Source organism: Sinocyclocheilus grahami, unplaced genomic scaffold (assembly GCF_001515645.1).
Source record: "Sinocyclocheilus grahami isolate Dianchi unplaced genomic scaffold, SAMN03320097.WGS_v1.1 scaffold1837.1, whole genome shotgun sequence".
In the NCBI taxonomy this organism is placed as follows: domain Eukaryota; kingdom Metazoa; phylum Chordata; class Actinopteri; order Cypriniformes; family Cyprinidae; genus Sinocyclocheilus; species Sinocyclocheilus grahami.
The window spans coordinates 102,717-120,493 of NW_015507016.1; the positions used below are offsets into that span (position 1 = coordinate 102,717).

General features: G+C 34.2%; 2 protein-coding genes across 2 annotated transcripts in view; one reads left to right on the top strand and one right to left on the bottom strand.

Moving 5' to 3' along the window:
- The window catches only part of LOC107572946 (microtubule-associated serine/threonine-protein kinase 3-like), a 61,233-nt gene extending 60,063 nt beyond the window's left edge, over positions 1-1,170 (bottom strand). Inside the window, exon 1 of the mRNA XM_016259383.1 lies at positions 934-1,170. Within this exon, the coding sequence (XP_016114869.1) occupies positions 934-977 (44 nt within the window). The 5' untranslated portion in view covers positions 978-1,170. The remainder of the gene's footprint in view (positions 1-933) is intronic.
- Positions 1,171-9,518: 8,348 nt separating this feature from the next.
- LOC107572942 (interleukin-12 receptor subunit beta-1-like) lies at positions 9,519-16,014 on the top strand. Its single transcript, XM_016259381.1, has 10 exons — positions 9,519-9,657; positions 11,056-11,182; positions 11,349-11,524; positions 11,623-11,759; positions 11,845-11,878; positions 13,223-13,363; positions 13,455-13,534; positions 14,890-14,906; positions 15,172-15,241; positions 15,629-16,014. Exons 1-10 carry the CDS (start codon positions 9,603-9,605, stop codon positions 15,977-15,979), a joined length of 1,188 nt encoding a protein of 395 aa, XP_016114867.1. The 5' UTR covers positions 9,519-9,602; the 3' UTR covers positions 15,980-16,014.
- The last annotated feature ends 1,763 nt before the right edge of the window (positions 16,015-17,777 follow it).

Sequence of the window (17,777 nt, forward strand, 5' to 3'; positions counted from 1 at the left end):
GCTGAAGCTTGCAATTATGGTAAGGGGCGTTACATTTTCAACGCGTGCTTGCGGTGTTCGGCCAATCACAATGCACTGGGTCAGCTGGCCAATCAGAGCAGACTGCGCTTGTCGGAAGGAGGGACTTTGTTGAAAACTAAGCGTTTGAGAGAGGCGGGGCATAGAGGACCTACAATAATGTACAGTATTTGAAAAATAATGTGTTTTGAACATTAAAGCATGTCAACATATTCTGTTACACCAAATACACAAAATACTGATCTTTAAAATAGCATCATATGACCCCTTTAAATATAATTTTCTAATATAAGGTAATTCATACTTTTTGTGTAAAAAAAAACATACATTTTACTGTAAAATTACACATAATGTGCTCTTAAATACATTAAAATGTTTGTTTTGTAAAGATTGTTTTACTGTAGCACTCTTTTCCCATTAAAATAAATTTCAATCATTTTCTACAGTGTACAAACATGTAGCTGAAACAGAGGAAGCCATGAGCTGTATAGTCTACATAGGCTGCTGTTATTCATACATGACATTCAACGAAATGATTCATTTTGGGTTTTGAGGTTTAAGAACCTGACTGTATGTTTGGGTAATGCGCATGAAACAAAAGGAAATGTTCTGTCTCATCACAAAATGATCAATTTAATCCATAATTAGGTGAATGTGTATTGCTACAACATTTTCTTCCGTACAGCAAACGCTGTGTGAATGCGACACTTCGTTACTTATAGTTCGCTCTTTAGTTTACATCAGTACCAACCATAAAACACACAGGAATGGAAGAAAAATTAATAAACGATGGGATTCTTTTGTACAAATTCGCTAGTCTCTCACAACTTACCAGTTCCGAGGGGTTTCCCCCCTCGCGAGTAAATAATTCATCACCAACATTTGAATAACGAAAAAATATATATTTGAGCTTACTCCAAAGTGAGGGAGGGGATTTTCAGCTTGTCTCTCCTCTTCATCTCCAAGAAGCCCGTGAAGCACGATCAGGTGAAAATAAGCAGCTTGTTTCAGATCTCACGCGACACGGCACAAAGTGCCCACTGTTTACACATCGTCGTTTAACATCTGCCAAACGACAGCGTCAGGGTTTCTGCTGTACTAGTGCAGACACTTCCTTAAAATAGACAAATTCTCAAGGAACACTTTTAGTTGATGTCATGTTTCTAAGTGAAGGTGACTCTGGTAGGCAGAGCGAGTGAGAGATGAATGATTGAGATTGAATGGTGCGGTCACATCTCCCATATGATTGCTCAGGGGAGGTGTGCTTCAACACACAGGTGGAAAAAAAACAAACACCACCAAAAGACCCCGAGAGACCACTGGAAACTGTCATTTCAATATATGTGAGACATTTTACTTTGATAAGCATGTAATTAGTTTTCATCGCATCAGGGCAGCTTTTGACCAACAAAAAAAAGTGTGGCAAGCCGTTTTAACACGTAGCCAATTCATTAAAGCTTGTATCTATATTTTACTATTTTACTGTTGTTTTATATTTATCTTTTCAGTTAGTCTTATTCCTTTGCTATATTAGTCACTATTACATTGTTATTGGTACACAGCACTGATGGGGGGCGGCTGAGGTAAGGAAAGGGGGTGATGACATAACACAAAGTAAAAAAAACTTATGTGGCCCATTCACGTATTTGTCGGACTGTGAACAAACCTGCATGCTACTATTAGAATACTGGGTTCACACAGATAGTGTTTTGGTTGCGAGTCTTTTTTTTTTAAACCACAAGGTCTAGAGACATGATTTTAGAAGCTGAATTTCTTTTAACTTGAGCGCCGTGTTTTAGAATGATGTATTATGCGCGACAAGCTTCTATAAAGACCTGAGATGAGCGCAGCATTCAAGCACAAATTCAAAGACGTCCGTAGCGCATTTAGTTTGAAATACAATGGAAAAGTACCGCAGTGGAATGAAAAATGCGTTCTGAGTGAATGACACTACTAAAAGGTACTTAGCAAATACAGATGGTAGAGTAGCTATTGAATAAAACAAAATCGCATAGGATTTTAGGCAGCAGTTTTACCACAAATACAGACAAGTGATACCACCACAACTACTTAATTGTGTCTGCTTTACAATGAAACACAAGCTTATTGCGACCGATTCCCTGACATAACACATTCATTGCGACCCATTTAACAGATGCATCATTTTAAGTTAGAACAACTTGAACAGCAACAAACAATAACAATACAGCGAAATAATCAACTAACTACGGCCATCTAGCCCTCTATTAAACATTAAAGAATTATTTCATCATACCTTTAGCTACTCAGTAGTGCTGCATTCTTAGTTGAACCGCTTGCGCGGAAAGTTTGTGTGTCAGATGTAACAATTAAAATGTGACTTTGTGAAAAGGACTGTCCTAAATTGTAGCTATAGTAGCATCATATTAATGCTAGAACGCCTATGCAATTGGCAACTGTATTTTTTAAATAAACCATTACATTTCATAAATAAAATCTATTTTCACACTCATCTTGGCCCCCATTTTGCCGGCCCTGTATTGGTAACACGCTGATTTCTGTAGGGGGCTCCAAAGTGGCACCACAAAAAAAAAAACTATGTACAATTTGTCACAGTCACAATATTACAAACATTTATTTAAGTTGAAGAAATAAGAAATAAGTGTTATTAAGGAGCTGGTAGAAAACATTCATGCCAAACATGAAATGGACATGGACGAGACTTCCAGTGACAATAAACCATAGCATCCACAGGAGAGCGATGAGATGAAAACAGCTCTAGAATGAGAAAAAAAAAATCAACTCTCCATTTAGGAATTCTCTATGTGCCAATGGCGAGTCAAGATTCAAAACTGAAATAACATGAGCCGATGAGTGATGATAGATACTGGTCTGAGCACAAATCACAGAAGAAAACAAAAGAAAGCAAAAAGCCCAAAATGATTTGCCAACAAAATAGAATGGAGTTAATATAAAGAAAGAAAATTAGGAACAGATGCCGCTCATTTATTGATCACATGATCAGGTCAGCCAACTCGGGAGACCCATACATGTTCATGGCCTGCTGACAGCACTTATAACTAACAAAAGGAAACACAAGAGTAGGTGAAACAATTCACAAGACATAAAAGCAGATTCCCCTTGTTTTGTGTGAACCCTTGGTATTTCTAACCGACTCGATCCTAATGATCTGAGTGGTCTGTTGGGTTTATATTCAGTGAGCATATCTGCAATGTATTTAGGTCCTAGGCCATTTTTAAATGTGTTGGCACTGATAGCCTTGTGGGCAGCACGCCGACATACAGTGCTGTTGCGCTACAGGCGTCACGTGTTTGAATCCCAACTTGAGGACCTTTCCCGATCCTGCCCCCCTGTCTCTCTCCCACTTTGCTTCCTGTCAGCTCTGATCTTTCCTAGCATAATAAAAAAAAATTATTACGTTTATAAGTACAAGTAACATAATATATTCATTCTAGTTCATTTAGGGAATAAATGTTAAAATGGCTTGCCATAACACACTTCAACAATGTGCATTAACTCTGCCAAACAAACAACACCAGAAACCCTCAAAAGAGTCCATTGAAAACTGTCCCTACACTACTGGGGTTTGTTCTTTCAATATCTATATTTTGTCGCAATGCCTTGGCATGTTATTAATGATTACAGTTTTCACTGTCCAATCAGCTGATTGCATTTCCTGGCTGCAAAAGCAGGCGTGCAGACATGCAATTTGCACATACCAAAAGTATTACTTCCTGATTACAAATGCTGACATCAATGCAATGAGCTAATTCAACACTTGCACATCCTTAAGAGGGTATATGTAGTTTAAATCAAGTAGGAGTTTTCAAAATGCTCTGGCTGAGTAACTTGGCATTGATATGAGCATAAACAGGAATTATGGTAAACATTTTAGGGCTTTCCTTTCTGTTCTCTTCTCTTTGTGTTGAGGACTGCAAAATAAGAGAGAGCTGAGGTCTTTCAGTTACCATGGTGATGAGGACCTACCTTCTCCTCTCCCTCTCTTTTTTGCTGATTATAAATCGGTGATAAACAGAAGTGAACTCAGCAAACACGCAGAATGACTTACTGTCACAACCACTTCTGTTTTTTGGATTAAAAATAAAATATATTGGTGGTACAAGACAGCAACAGTAGAATCTGATTAGTTGCAGCATGACCACAGATTTTTATGCACGCATCATCATTCATAGACTTGCTTTTAATAATAGAATCTTGATGAATCTTATGCTGAAATGAGAAAGTTTTGGCCTCTCAGCACATGTATGTCAATCAAAATACTTACCACAGTCATGTTTATATTTTTTGCTTGTCACATATAAGAAAATCACATTGTGAGTCTTCAGAATATGCTACTAGTAACTTTTAGCTGCTTAACCTACAAGATTCAGCAGGTATTAATGTATTTGAATATATTTTGGGGGATTTATAGAGGTAGACATACTGTCAATACAAATTTTGACCACGAGATGACGACAAAACGCGACATATGGCTGAAAATCAGATGCCTCTTATTTTTACTCAAATTATAAATATAATATGATCTATCGACATCTTATTCATTTCATTATTTTAAATAAAATAAACCCAGAGTTATTTATTTGAGTTATTTATTTTCAGCAATGTTCTTTATATGTGCAAAAACAGGAAGATAATACCGATTTTGTTTTAGTTTAAAAAACAGATAACAGAATTTGTGATGTACATGTTAAACATTTCCAAGATTTAAGAATAATTGCTGCATTTAGAATTTTAATGTCAAATCAGTTCTGGCTTAAGTTATTTTCTGCCATAAACACTGTAAACAGGGCCGGATTTACCACTTTTCGTGGCATAGGCAAAATACATTTTTGGGCCCCCCTTCCCTATTAATATAATAGGCCTAATATTACCACCCAAGCAAACAAAAATATTTCTTAATCAGTGGAAACCGTTACAGTGTTTTCTATCGCAATAAGCGCTTGCGTTCAGTCAATAAAAATCAAATGTAGTTCTTAATTTGTTTGAGAAGTGAGAAAGACCATTCCATTAATAGGTGCGGCGTCATGGCCACATAACCACTTCGGGAGTGCATTATTTCTCTAATAATTTTAACGGCCTGGAGTCACAATCACACATCAATTGTTGAGATGATTTATTTCAAGACATTTGACATGTTTCTGTCCTGAAGTGTGTTGAACTAGCTCATTTTTACACACCTCATCACAAACCTTCTGTTGCAAATTCAAAAACGTCGTTTTAGAGCTAAAACGGCCTGGAGTCACAATCACACATCAATTGTTGAGATGATTTATTTCAAGACATTTGACATGTTTCTGTCCTGAAGTGTGTTGAACTAGCTAATGTTTTACGCACCTCATCCCAAACCTTCCGTTGCAAATTACAAAACATAATTTTAGAGCTAATAACAGAGGCTTGAGCCATTGATATGCAGGCAGTTATTAATGCAGTCTAATGCCGTTATTAGAGTGAGAGAGAGAGCGAAAGAGAGAGAGGGAGAGAGAGATTAAGTGTATGTGAATAGGCCTACTTGCGTCTGTGCATCTCTCAGCAGTGTTCAGCGTCTACTAATAGCGAATTTTTAAGTTGAACTGCTTCAAGAACCTCGCTACTGAAAAACGCGCGAGTGCATGTCTGTACTGTGTGTGCGTCTGTGAGAGAGACTGGGAGAAAGAAAGCATGATTTCCGTACATAAAAAGGTTGAAGACATGGAAATAGTTTGACATTTTTACCCTATTGTTTGTTATATTTATTTGCTCAATGTCTTTTGTGGTTTTTGGTTCTTTTACTGTTGTAGATATCCCATAGTACAGGTGCATCTCAATAAATTAGAATATGGTGACATGCCAGTCAGCTAATCAACTCTAAAACACCTGCAAAGGTTTCCTGAGCCTTCAAAATGGTCTCTCAGTTTGGTTCACTAGGCTACACAATCATGGGGAAGACTGCTGATCTGACAGTTGTCCAGAAGACAATCATTGACAGCCTTCACAAGGAGGGTAAGCCACAAACATTCATTGCCAAAGAAGCTGGCTGTTCACAGAGTGCTGTATCCAAGCATGTTAACAGAAGGTTGAGTGGAAGGAAAAAGTGTGGAAGAAAAAGATGCACAACCAACCGAGAGAACACTTCAGTCTGTGTGCATTGAATTTATTTAATACACAAGTTTCACAATTTGAGTTGAATTACTGAAATGAACTTTTCCACGACATTCTAATTTATTGAAATGCACCTGTATAACAAAAATATTATATATCTCTTCACTGTGTTTGGGCCCCCCATGGACGAGCAAGCATAGGCACGTGCCTAGAATGCATATGCGTAAATCCGGCCCTGACTGTAAATAAAACATAAACAAATTAATATAAAAATTAAATATACAGTGGGTATGGAAAGTATTCAGACCCCCTTAAATTTTTCACTCTTTGTTATATTGCAGCCATTTGCTAAAATCATTTAAGAATACTTAGGACCATGTGATATTTCAGTTTTTCTTTTTTAATAAATCTGCAAAAATGTCAACAATTCTGTGTTTTTCTGTCAATATGGGGTGCTGTGTGTACATTAATGAGGAAAAAAACTTAACTTGAATGATTTTAGCAAATGGCTGCAATATTGTTAAGAGTGAAAATTTTAAGGGGGTCTGAATACTTTCCGTACCCACTGTATGTAATGACTGGGAATTTAATTAAATTTGAACTGTAATTCATTTAGTTACTTTAATACTTTCTCTCAGTCATAATAAGAACAAAACTGAGCGCAGTGCATGCATGGAAACCTTAGTTTCAGTAATAGCTAGGAACATACTGTAAATGTTTTAGTATTTTTTTATTTTTTTATTTTTACATAGGAACATTTTATAAGTGAGTTACATTAATATATTTATTATTTGTTTTTGAGATTTGCACAAGAGTCAACGTCACAGAAAATGAATGTCACCATTTCCAGAAAACCTTTCCATTGACCTTTTTTACAAATGTGCCTTCATCACAAACAAGACATAAAAGCACGGTTTTTGATCTACTTTCGTTCTAATTTTGCATAAGATCTGAAGAGACTTTAGTGAAGTTGGAAAGCTCTTCTCTCAGATGAAGACTCAACTTACCTTCACTGCTTAGCTACACAGTTACTATTAATAACTTCAGGAAGCAGCTAATATCACAGTAAGAGTAGCCACAAAGTGCGGTTAAATTGAAGCCTTCCTATTCACCTCACCCACAAACACATTAGAAGTGAAACCAAATTGCCCTGATCATTTGACAGAAACCTTCATAGGTTTACCGACAAGGTAAAATACACAGGATTTACAGTAGTCTTAAGAAACGTAGACAGACTGAGCTGAGATCAGTGTCATTGAAATACTATAGTTACTAGTTTAGTATAATTATGATACTATACAAATTTGTATTAATATTTTGAATCATTTTTTATTTTTATAGTTTTAGTAATTTTGTTGTGTGTTTTTTAGTAGTTTTATTTGTTAGTTTTTATGAATTCTTGTTTCAGTTTTAGTATTACTTGGTATTAGTTATTGTTACACACACACACACACACACACACACACACATACACATACACACAGATATAAAAAAAACTATAAATAACCCTGGCTGAGATTTCAGAGAACAGACACACAGCAAAGCAAACAAAACAAAACAAAACAAAACAAGAAAACTAAATAAAATAAAATAAGAAAACAAAACAAAACAAAATAAGAAAACAAAATAAAATAAAATAAGAAAACAAAACAAAATAAGAAAACAAAATAAAATAAAATAAGAAATCAAAACAAAATAGGAAAACAAAATAAAATAAAATAATAAAACAAAACAAAACAAGAAAACAAAATAAAATAAAATTAGAAAACAAAACAAAATAAGAAAACAAAACAAAACAAGAAAACAAAATAAAATAAAATAAGAAAACAAAACAAAATAGGAAAACAAAATAAAATAAAATTAGAAAACAAAATAAAATAAAATAAGAAAACAAAACAAAATAAGAAAACAAAATAAAATAAAATAAGAAAACTAAACAAAACAAAACAAAACAAGAAAACAAAACAAAATAAGAAAACAAAACAAGAAAACTAAATAAAATAAAATGAGAAAACAAAACAAAACAAAATAAGAAAACAAAACAAGAAAACAAAACAAAATAAGAAAACAAAATAAAATAATATTTTTTTTTTTTAATAATTGGGCATTAGTAATATAGAAGGTTCAGTTGATGACATTATGAGGCATCATTACAGGTATTACTGCTGTGATGTTTGAGTAAAAGGGGATTTTTGCCATCATTTATTAAGTCAGGTATAAAGTATTTACATAGTTACAAGTATTTACATTCTTTTTGAGTTCATGATGTTTTGAAGGGTTTGTGTGTTTACGAAGAGGGAGACACTAACAAATGAAAAGAGGATGTAAAAATGGAGTCGGTTTCAGGGGTCAAATCCTGATTACTCTGAAGCATCGCTTTACTAAATGCCTCCCACGTCAGGCTAATGATGATTTGGTTGGAAAGCGATGTCAATAGGCTCGCACAATTAGGTTTATGATCTGTAAACAAGCCAACTAGCATCTCCGTCCAGCATGTTCCAATTTGAAGGTGAAGGCACAACATTCAGGGGTGTAACAGGTAACCAAACGTGTTTTTTCTCATGAAGTGAACAAGAAAACAAAACAAAATAAGAAAACAAAACAAGAAAACTAAATAAAATAAAATGAGAAAACAAAACAAAACAAAATAAGAAAACAAAACAAAACAAGAAAACAAAATAAAATAAAATAAAATAAGAAAACAAAACAAAACAAAATAAGAAAACAAAACAAAACAAGAAAACAAAACAAAATAAGAAAACAAAATAAAATAATATATATTTTTTTTAATAATTGGGCATTAGTAATATAGAAGGTTCAGTTGATGACATTATGAGGCATCATTACAGGTATTACTGCTGTGATGTTTGAGTAAAAGGGGATTTTTGCCATCATTTATTAAGTCAGGTATAAAGTATTTACATAGTTACAAGTATTTACATTCTTTTTGAGTTCATGATGTTTTGAAGGGTTTGTGTGTTTACGAAGAGGGAGACACTAACAAATGAAAAGAGGATGTAAAAATGGAGTCGGTTTCAGGGGTCAAATCCTGATTACTCTGAAGCATCGCTTTACTAAATGCCTCCCACGTCAGGCTAATGATGATTTGGTTGGAAAGCGATGTCAATAGGCTCGCACAATTAGGTTTATGATCTGTAAACAAGCCAACTAGCATCTCCGTCCAGCATGTTCCAATTTGAAGGTGAAGGCACAACATTCAGGGGTGTAACAGGTAACCAAACGTGTTTTTTCTCATGAAGTGAGACAAGCTTCCCCTGCTGCTTTCGTGTTGTGGTTTGTGGTGTTGCAGTAGTTAGCACTTCATTCTGCCCCAGAAACACGCATGACTAGTACGTACAGACTAAACACCTTCAGCTTTCTGTCGTCTAGATGACTTCAGACACAGCGACCGTTAACGTGAACTCTGGCTAGCCTATGTATTGGCCATGTCTCACAAATGAGGAGCTTTCTGAACACTAGAAGCGATGAGGATGAGAGTGGCTGTGCTGGTGCTTGTTGTTTCTGTCAGTCTGACTGAAGGTATGTATGTTATTGACTTTTTTGTGTCATGGCTGATAGCACATTCACAACACCGCAGATGACATTGAGATTAGATTGCTAGACTTTTACGGAAGTAATGATATAGATTTCAGATGATTGTGCTCTTGTGTCATGGTGTGTAGATTTTATCAGTGCTGTGAACCTACAAACGCCATTTGACTAAACCGCCATTAAACAACTATAAACCACAGGATGTAAACAAATTGCGCCTTTTTTGACGATGTTTTTATCATTACATCAGACCCATTTAAAAAGTCACATACTTACTGAAATGTAAATAGATGACTTCGAATGGTTATACACTATTGGTCGAAGGTTTGGAATAGGCCTAATTGAGATTTTTTTAATGTTTTTGAAAGACGTCTCTTACACTCACCAAGACTGCATTTATTTGATCCAAAATACAGTAAGTTGTGAAATATTATTATAATATAAACTAATGGTTTTCTATCTTAAAATATTTTAAAATCTAATTTATTCTTGTGACAAACCGCTAAATTTTCAGCATCATTTCTCCAGTCTTCAGTGTCACATGATCCTTCAGAACTCATTCTGGTGCATATTATTATGCTGAAAACAATTTTTACTGCTTGATTTTTTATTTTTTTTAAATCTACAAAACAAAACAAGAAAATAAATAAATAAATAAAATAAGAAAACAAAACAAAACAAAATAAAATAAGAAAACAAAATAAAATAAAATAAGAAAACAAAACAAAACAAAATAAGAAAACAAAATAAAATAAGAAAACATTATTATGTTGAAAACAATTTTTAGTAGAAGTAGAAGTCTTCTGTAATATTAAAATGTCTTTGCTATCACTTCATGTCAATTTTATACATTCTTGATGAATATTTATTTCTTTAAAAAAAGTACTTGAATGCTACTTTGTCATGGTTTCCAAAAAATATAATAAGCAGCAAAAACGTTTCAACATTGATAAGAATAATAATAATCATATTAGAATGATTTCTGTCAAGACTGGAGTAATGATGCTGAAAATTCAGCGTTGCATTACAGGAATAAATTACATTTTTACAATGTATATAAAAAGTGTAATAATATTTCAGTATTACAGATCTTAAGATTTTTTTTGATCAAATAAGTAATGAGACTTCTTTCAAAAACTATTAAAAAAATTATTAATGCATTGTATTTTATTTAAATGTAATTGTCTTTTTCATTATTGTATTTTTTGTTTTTTATTCACACATAATCTATATATGTCTATACTTTTTCGTGAAAGCTCCTGTCCCCAAGACAAATGCCTTGTGTGTGTAGCATACAGATGTTGTACAGTACAGATGTTACTGTACATCTGTACAACAGTACAGATGTTGTTGTTGTTTTTTTACATCATTTAAATGTTCTTAAAGCAGCACGATGTGTGCCTACAAGTAGTCCACACTGTTACAAAACTTCAACTAGACCAGAAGAGGACTTCATTTGTGAATGGGATGAGAGAAACCCTGGGAAGAGCCAAACACACACTCTCCATATATGGTGAGTTCAACCAATACAAGGCATGAAAGTAACCCAAACAAATCATGTTGTCTTCATAGTTGCAAGAAAGTGTAAACCTATGAAAGACTGTGTGTAAAAAACTTGGGTTTAACAGATACTGAGGCTTGAAAATGCATGTCAGTCATCATAAAGCTAACTTTCACAGGGACGCTGAAAAAAACAGTTTTCGTACGCATGTGAAGTGCAGCAAACCAGCACAGGTAACCATTCTCTTGGAGGAACTAGGAATCCCGTCAAGAACGACAGACATATGGGTACAGACACAAGTGGGCAACCTCACCTGTAACTCTAGCAAAATCTCAGTCATCCTTGAATGCATGGGTAGGTTTATACTAGATTAATGAGGGCCAATACATATGGTGGGATCAGAAATCAATGCAGCGTAACATTTTGCTAATGTATACTTATGTTGCCAACAGTCAAATACAGTAAACCTCAGATTATCAGCATGAAAAGGTCAGCTGGAATCCTGAATCTCACACTGGACAAACCGAAGGATAACAGAGGTGCTATATATGAGATCAGATGGAGAGAAAGGGACTCTGAATGGCAGAATGTAAGATGTTTCGGAAAATCTTTATTAAAGATTTAATAAATTAGCAAAAAAGTTATTTTGCTAATATTATGTTCTCCGATTGTAGACAACATTTGAAACTAAGGACAGCACTATTGAAGGTTAGAGTCCTTATTCTTTTAATACAAATTACACATGTGCAGAAATAAAGTAGTCTGAATGGTCTGAACAGTGATTTGTCCTTGTGTTTATAAAATAAGAGTTAACGACATATTCAAAATGCATTATTCAAAAAATAACAATGTTTTTTTTAAATTCTTTTTTAAATAAAAGAATTCAGTGTACTATGAAAACGTTCTGTAATTTCCAGAACTCACTTTTTTTTTTAAATATGATTTTAGTTCAATAAGACATAGTAGTAAGAATAGTATGTCAACACTGTACATTCCAGCCAATAAAACTAAATCTAAAGAGTAAAATGTGGGAACGGGTTATCAAATCTGGTTTTGTGTAGCACCTACAGTTTTTGGTGCAAAAACTCGAATAAAAAACGTAATGGTTATGTATGACCCCTTTAAACGATCTTAATATTTGAAGGTTGCAACCTAGGCTCACTGGAAATATGTGACTCCAAAAACTGCAAAAATGTTCCTATACATAGGCAGTTTCTAAGTGAAATGAACACTAGAGGCAGTAAAACACCAACAACTTTTGTTCCTTTCCACACAAATGATTACAGCCATTTTAGATTCTATGGAGCCCCGCACATGGCATGCAGGAAAAAAATAATAGGGTTAAATCGTGCACACGATTTATAAATCGAGAGAACAAATTAGTAAATTGTGCGCACGAGTTAGCAAATCGAGGGAATTAAATAATAATCGTGTGCACGTTTTAGTACATCGAGGGAACGAATTGGTAAATTGTGCGAACGATTTATTTATTTTTTCTTGCATGTCGTGTGCGGGGCTCCGTAAGATTCAATTCATCACTGTTTAAATGCTTATTTTTGCGTACTTTTTCCAGGGAAAGCGTGAGGTTGGGACGATTAAGTAAAGTCTGTAGGTAAAGTAAAATAAGCCTGATTGGGGGATTTTAAACTCTTGAAATGTTCAATTTTCATGAATTAATTTCAATTTGAAATGTTAATTTTTAACTCTTCAAAAGACTGCGAAGGCTTATTACCAGTGCAAGATAGGATACATAACCTGGCAGATATCACAGATGATTATGCTTAATAAACTGAGAGAATTTATTAAGCATAATCATCATTGTGAATCCCTACTGCAAGCAACATATTATCCATCTGTTATTGCAACCATTTTGTGCACATGTTTTTTGGCATGCTTTTTCGTGACACTGTGCTGTTTAATAAACCCGCATCTGACAAGTGCAGGAAAATGTAACCGGAGCAACAGGTTTTGCAGTCACGTATTTCTAATGAGGTTGAAATTTTGTGCCCATCCTTCCCAAAATATACAAAACTGATTGAGATGTGCTTGTAGATTTCCACATGCTACATCTACAGAGCCAGACTATCTACCAGATCCAACTGAGGCGGCAGGCCAAACTGAAGTCACATCTATGTAAAGACTCACTACATGCTCTCCGGAGTGACTGGAGCCAAATGGTGGATGTTCCCTCAGGTTTGATTTCAGCTGTATCCATCAATGAATGCTGCAGTTTCAAAAGCATGCATCTGAAAATATTCGGTTAACAGATGTCACCTCTCTACAGAAATCAGGCGCCGACCTGTAATACGCTGGGTAGAAAATAACCCGAAAAATGGTACCAGGGATATTAATCTCTTCTGGGATGTAAGTATTAAAGGAACACTACACTATTTTTGAAAATAGGCTAATTTAATAGGATATAAAAATAGGAGTTTTACCGTTTTCGAATCCATTCAGCCGATCTCCGGGTCTGGCGGTAGCACTTTTAGATGTAGCTTAGCATAGATCATTGAATCGGATTAGACCGTTAGCATCTCGCTCAAAAATAACCAAAGAGCTTCTATATTTTTCCTATTTAAAACTTGACTCTTCTGTAGTTACATCGTGTACTAAGACCGACGGAAAATGAAAAGGAACTATATGTTCCTATACAAATAGGAACTATACTCTCGTTTCGGTGTAATAATCAAGGAACTTTGCTGCCGTACCATAGGTGCAGCAGGCGCTATGATATTACACAGCACCTGAAAATAGTCCCCAGCTAGGTAACTTCCAATAAGCCTATTTTCAAGCGCTGCGTAATATCATTGCACCTGCTGCACCCAGCAAAGTTCCTTGATTATTACACCGAAACGAGAGTATAGTTCCTAGCCATATCGGCCTAGAAAATCGCATTAAAACGTTACAACTTTAATCTCGCATTGGTGGTAATGCGTTGAATTTAATCTCAAAATAATACTTTATTCTAGTAAATTTGAATTCATTCCTAAAATATTACAACTTTAATCTTGTATTGCTTTGAATTTCTGATCATTTTGACTCAATTCTAAAATTATTACAACTTTGATCCCATAATACCACTTTTTTGTTCAAAATAACTTTGTCATAATTTTGACTTTATTCATAAATTATTGCAACTTTAATCTTGTATGTGCTGTAATTTTAACTATTCTCTAAATATTACAACTTTAATCTAATATTGGTCGTAATTTGGACTTTATTCTTAAAATACAGCTTTATTCTTGTAATTTTGATGTATTCTTAAAACTCTTTATTCTTATTATTTTGACAATTGTTTTGAAATATTATGACTTTAATATCATATTATAGTGACTTCATCTCATCATTTTGACTTTATTCTCAAAATATTACGACTTTGATCCCATAATACCACTTTTTTGTTCAAAATAACTTTATTCTCATAATTTTGACTTTATTCTTAAAATACAGCTTTAGTCTTGTAATTTTTATGTATTCTTAAAACATTAAAACTCTTTATACTTATTATTTTGACTCTTTTTTTTTTTAAATGTTATGACTTTAATATAATACTACAGTGACTTCATCTCATCATTTTGACTTTATTCTCAAAATATTACAACTTTAATCTTGTATTGGTCATATTTCTGACTTTTTCAAAATATCACAACTTTATTCTTGTAATACGATGACTTTATTCTCATAATTTTGACTTTATTCTTGTACTGATCATAATCTAGTCTATTCTTAAAATCTTGCAAATTTGTTACCACTTTGTTTTTCTCATTTTGACTTTATTGCAAAATATTACAATTTAATTTCATATCGGTCATAATTTTGACTTCATTTTCAAAATATTACAACTTTATCCTTGTAATACTATAACTTTATTCTAATACTACTACTTTATTCGAATAATTTTGACTTTTTGATATATTTTTTTTAATATTACAACTTTGTTCTTGTAATATTACAATTTAGTTTTTGTAATTTTGAATTTATTTTCAAAATATGCTTTACAGATTGAAGCTGTTACCTGAGGTACCCAGTCCTGTGATTGATGCAGCAGAATTCAGATGTCCGGAAGAGCAGGTTAGCAACACTGAAGAATCGAAGCATTTCCAACAAAACAGCCTCAATATTTTAAAAAGGCATGGCAGGATATGCTACACATTATAATGACCCAAATTCTGAAATCTCCCTTCACTGTTAGCAGAAAAAAAATCTGTGGTGCGTTCAAAATACCAACCACAACACGTAACATCAGCGCATTTGCATTGATGTACCTTACAAGCAGCTATCAGCCAAAGAAAAAGAGTAAAGGAAAGCTAGGCTGCACACCCTATTTACATAAATTATAGACTTGACCTACTAATAAATTTGATGCAAAATAAATGTAGAGTATATTTTGTAATTAAATCAATTGTGCATGAGTCATTAGTGCAAGTTATTCCAAATGAGAAAATGTTTTTGTCGCAGGACCAGAGGCCGATGATAGAGGAGGTGCACGAATTCGTTCTCTTGCTGCGCCAAGATCTCGGCAAACGCAGGGAGAACGTGACTCCTGAGCAGAGCACTTTACTGCAAGACTTTGGGCTTGTCGTCTTTGAAGAGGAAGAGGAGGAAGACGAAGTGGGTGGAGTTACTGACTTGAGCTCTATGAAATCCTGTTGCTATCCGAATCCTAGCTACAGAGGACAGATGCTACAGCTGCCAGAGCCTTTCCACATGACAGACAGCACTTCAAGGGACAATGACACAGAGTCCACGTACAGAGATGGCCTGTTCTTTGAAACACGAGTCCTGGAGTGTGACAAAACGTCACTATAATAGAAGCTGAGTGTAGGGACAAATAAACAACCCTCCTAAACAAAGCTCCTCTATCTGCTGCATGCATCTTCTGTACAAGCAGGTGCAGTCAGTTATGGCATCTTTAGCTTGTCTTTAAAGTGCACCTGAGAAATAATACTGGAAATAACCCAGTTCTGAGAACAGAGTGCGATTCTCAGCAGTTACTGAGGTTGTGAACGCATCCTCACTCTTAAGCTTTGTTGTGGTCACTGACGTCACATTCTGGATTCTCATTATGTCTATGTATGAAGCATACTGCTTATTGGTGTTTTTAGTAATAAAGTTACCGTTATTGTGCTCTTCACATACAGGTACATCACAGTTCAATGTTAATTTCTTCAAAGAAATGCATACTTTTATTCAGAAAGGATGCATTAAATTGATCAAAAAGTGACAGTAAAGACTTTTATATTATTACAAAAGATTACCATTTCAAATAAATGCTCGGTTTTTTTTTTCTTTTCTTTTTTTTCATGAAAAAAAAATCCAGGAGAAATTCCCCTCAGAAACAATAATGGTTTCCACAAAAATATTAAGCAGAACAACTTTTTTTAAACATCAATAACAATGAGAAATGTTTTTATTACATTGGTATTGTTATTATATTATTATTATCAATGTATATAATAATTATCATTTGTAGTATAACATTTATAGCACACAGCTGAGTATATACTGTATTTATACATGTACAGTTTTGTCCACTAGGGAGAGCAATTCAATCTCTCAGAAAAGACACTGGGGTTTTTACATCATTTAAAGCTGCAGTCCGTAACTTTTTTGTGTTCAAAATGTACAAAATGTATATAATAAGCGAGTACACCATGAATCCATTTTCCAAACCGTGCTTTTGGCTTGTCCTGAATCACTACGGTACACCTATAATAAGTGTTTATAATCGGACTATTTAGACTGGTTCTAGGTACCGCTGCGGAGTAGCCCAGTACCGGCGTGATTCGCCACAGACACAGAGAAGTAGCTCCGGCTACAATGTTCTTCCGCAAGACGCACGCAGTTCTGTTTATTAACCGCTAGAGCGCCAGACGTTACGGACTGCAGCTTTAAATAAACACACATCACAAACCAAGAGTCTTGGGTTTTACTATATTAACCATAGTTACTACAGTTTATGTTGCTACTGTAAAACCATTATAAATCTGTATGGAATGCACATCCGAGGTGCAAGAAGTTGAATATGAATCAACTTCGTTTTCTTCCCTCTTTTTAAAAAAAAAACATTTTTAAGTACTGACCACACATTTTGGTACCTTTATTTAATTTAAAGATATTCTAATTTTTTTTTTTAAAGATTACTGGCATTTTAGTCTGTTATCAGATTTTTATCAACACTTCTTCAACTATACTTTTCACTCTCAAAAAACAAAACAACAAAAAAAGTAGCCTACTAATATGCACTCCTCAGGGGTAAATAAGGTACAAAGATGTACCTTTTGAAAGAATGTTCTTCTGTACCTATTTTTTCTGAGAGGGTTCATAAACAGGGTAACAAAAAAGTGAAAATTGCATTAAAAAAGTTTTTGTATGATCTGTATTAATTATTTGAGAGAGACATTGCTTTAGGTGTTGGTGACAGAATATGGAATGTGTTCACTGAAAAAAAAATGATTCATTGAATTTACAAAAAATTAAGGTAAGGGGTTACAATCAATTTATTTTAGCTACATTTAAATAAACAAATTTAGTTGACTAACTTTCAACAAAATTAGTTTATTTAAATGTAGCTCAATTAAATCGCTTGCAACAACTTACCTTACAA

Bases quoted from the DNA above. Each gene is read 5' to 3' on its own strand.
- LOC107572942 (XM_016259381.1), top strand. From the start codon at position 9,603: ATGAGGATGAGAGTGGCTGTGCTGGTGCTTGTTGTTTCTGTCAGTCTG. The intron at 11,183-11,348 runs GTGAGTTCAACC...TAACTTTCACAG, and splicing joins ACACACACTCTCCATATATG to GGACGCTGAAAAAAACAGTT. The intron at 11,760-11,844 runs GTAAGATGTTTC...CTCCGATTGTAG, and splicing joins GGGACTCTGAATGGCAGAAT to ACAACATTTGAAACTAAGGA.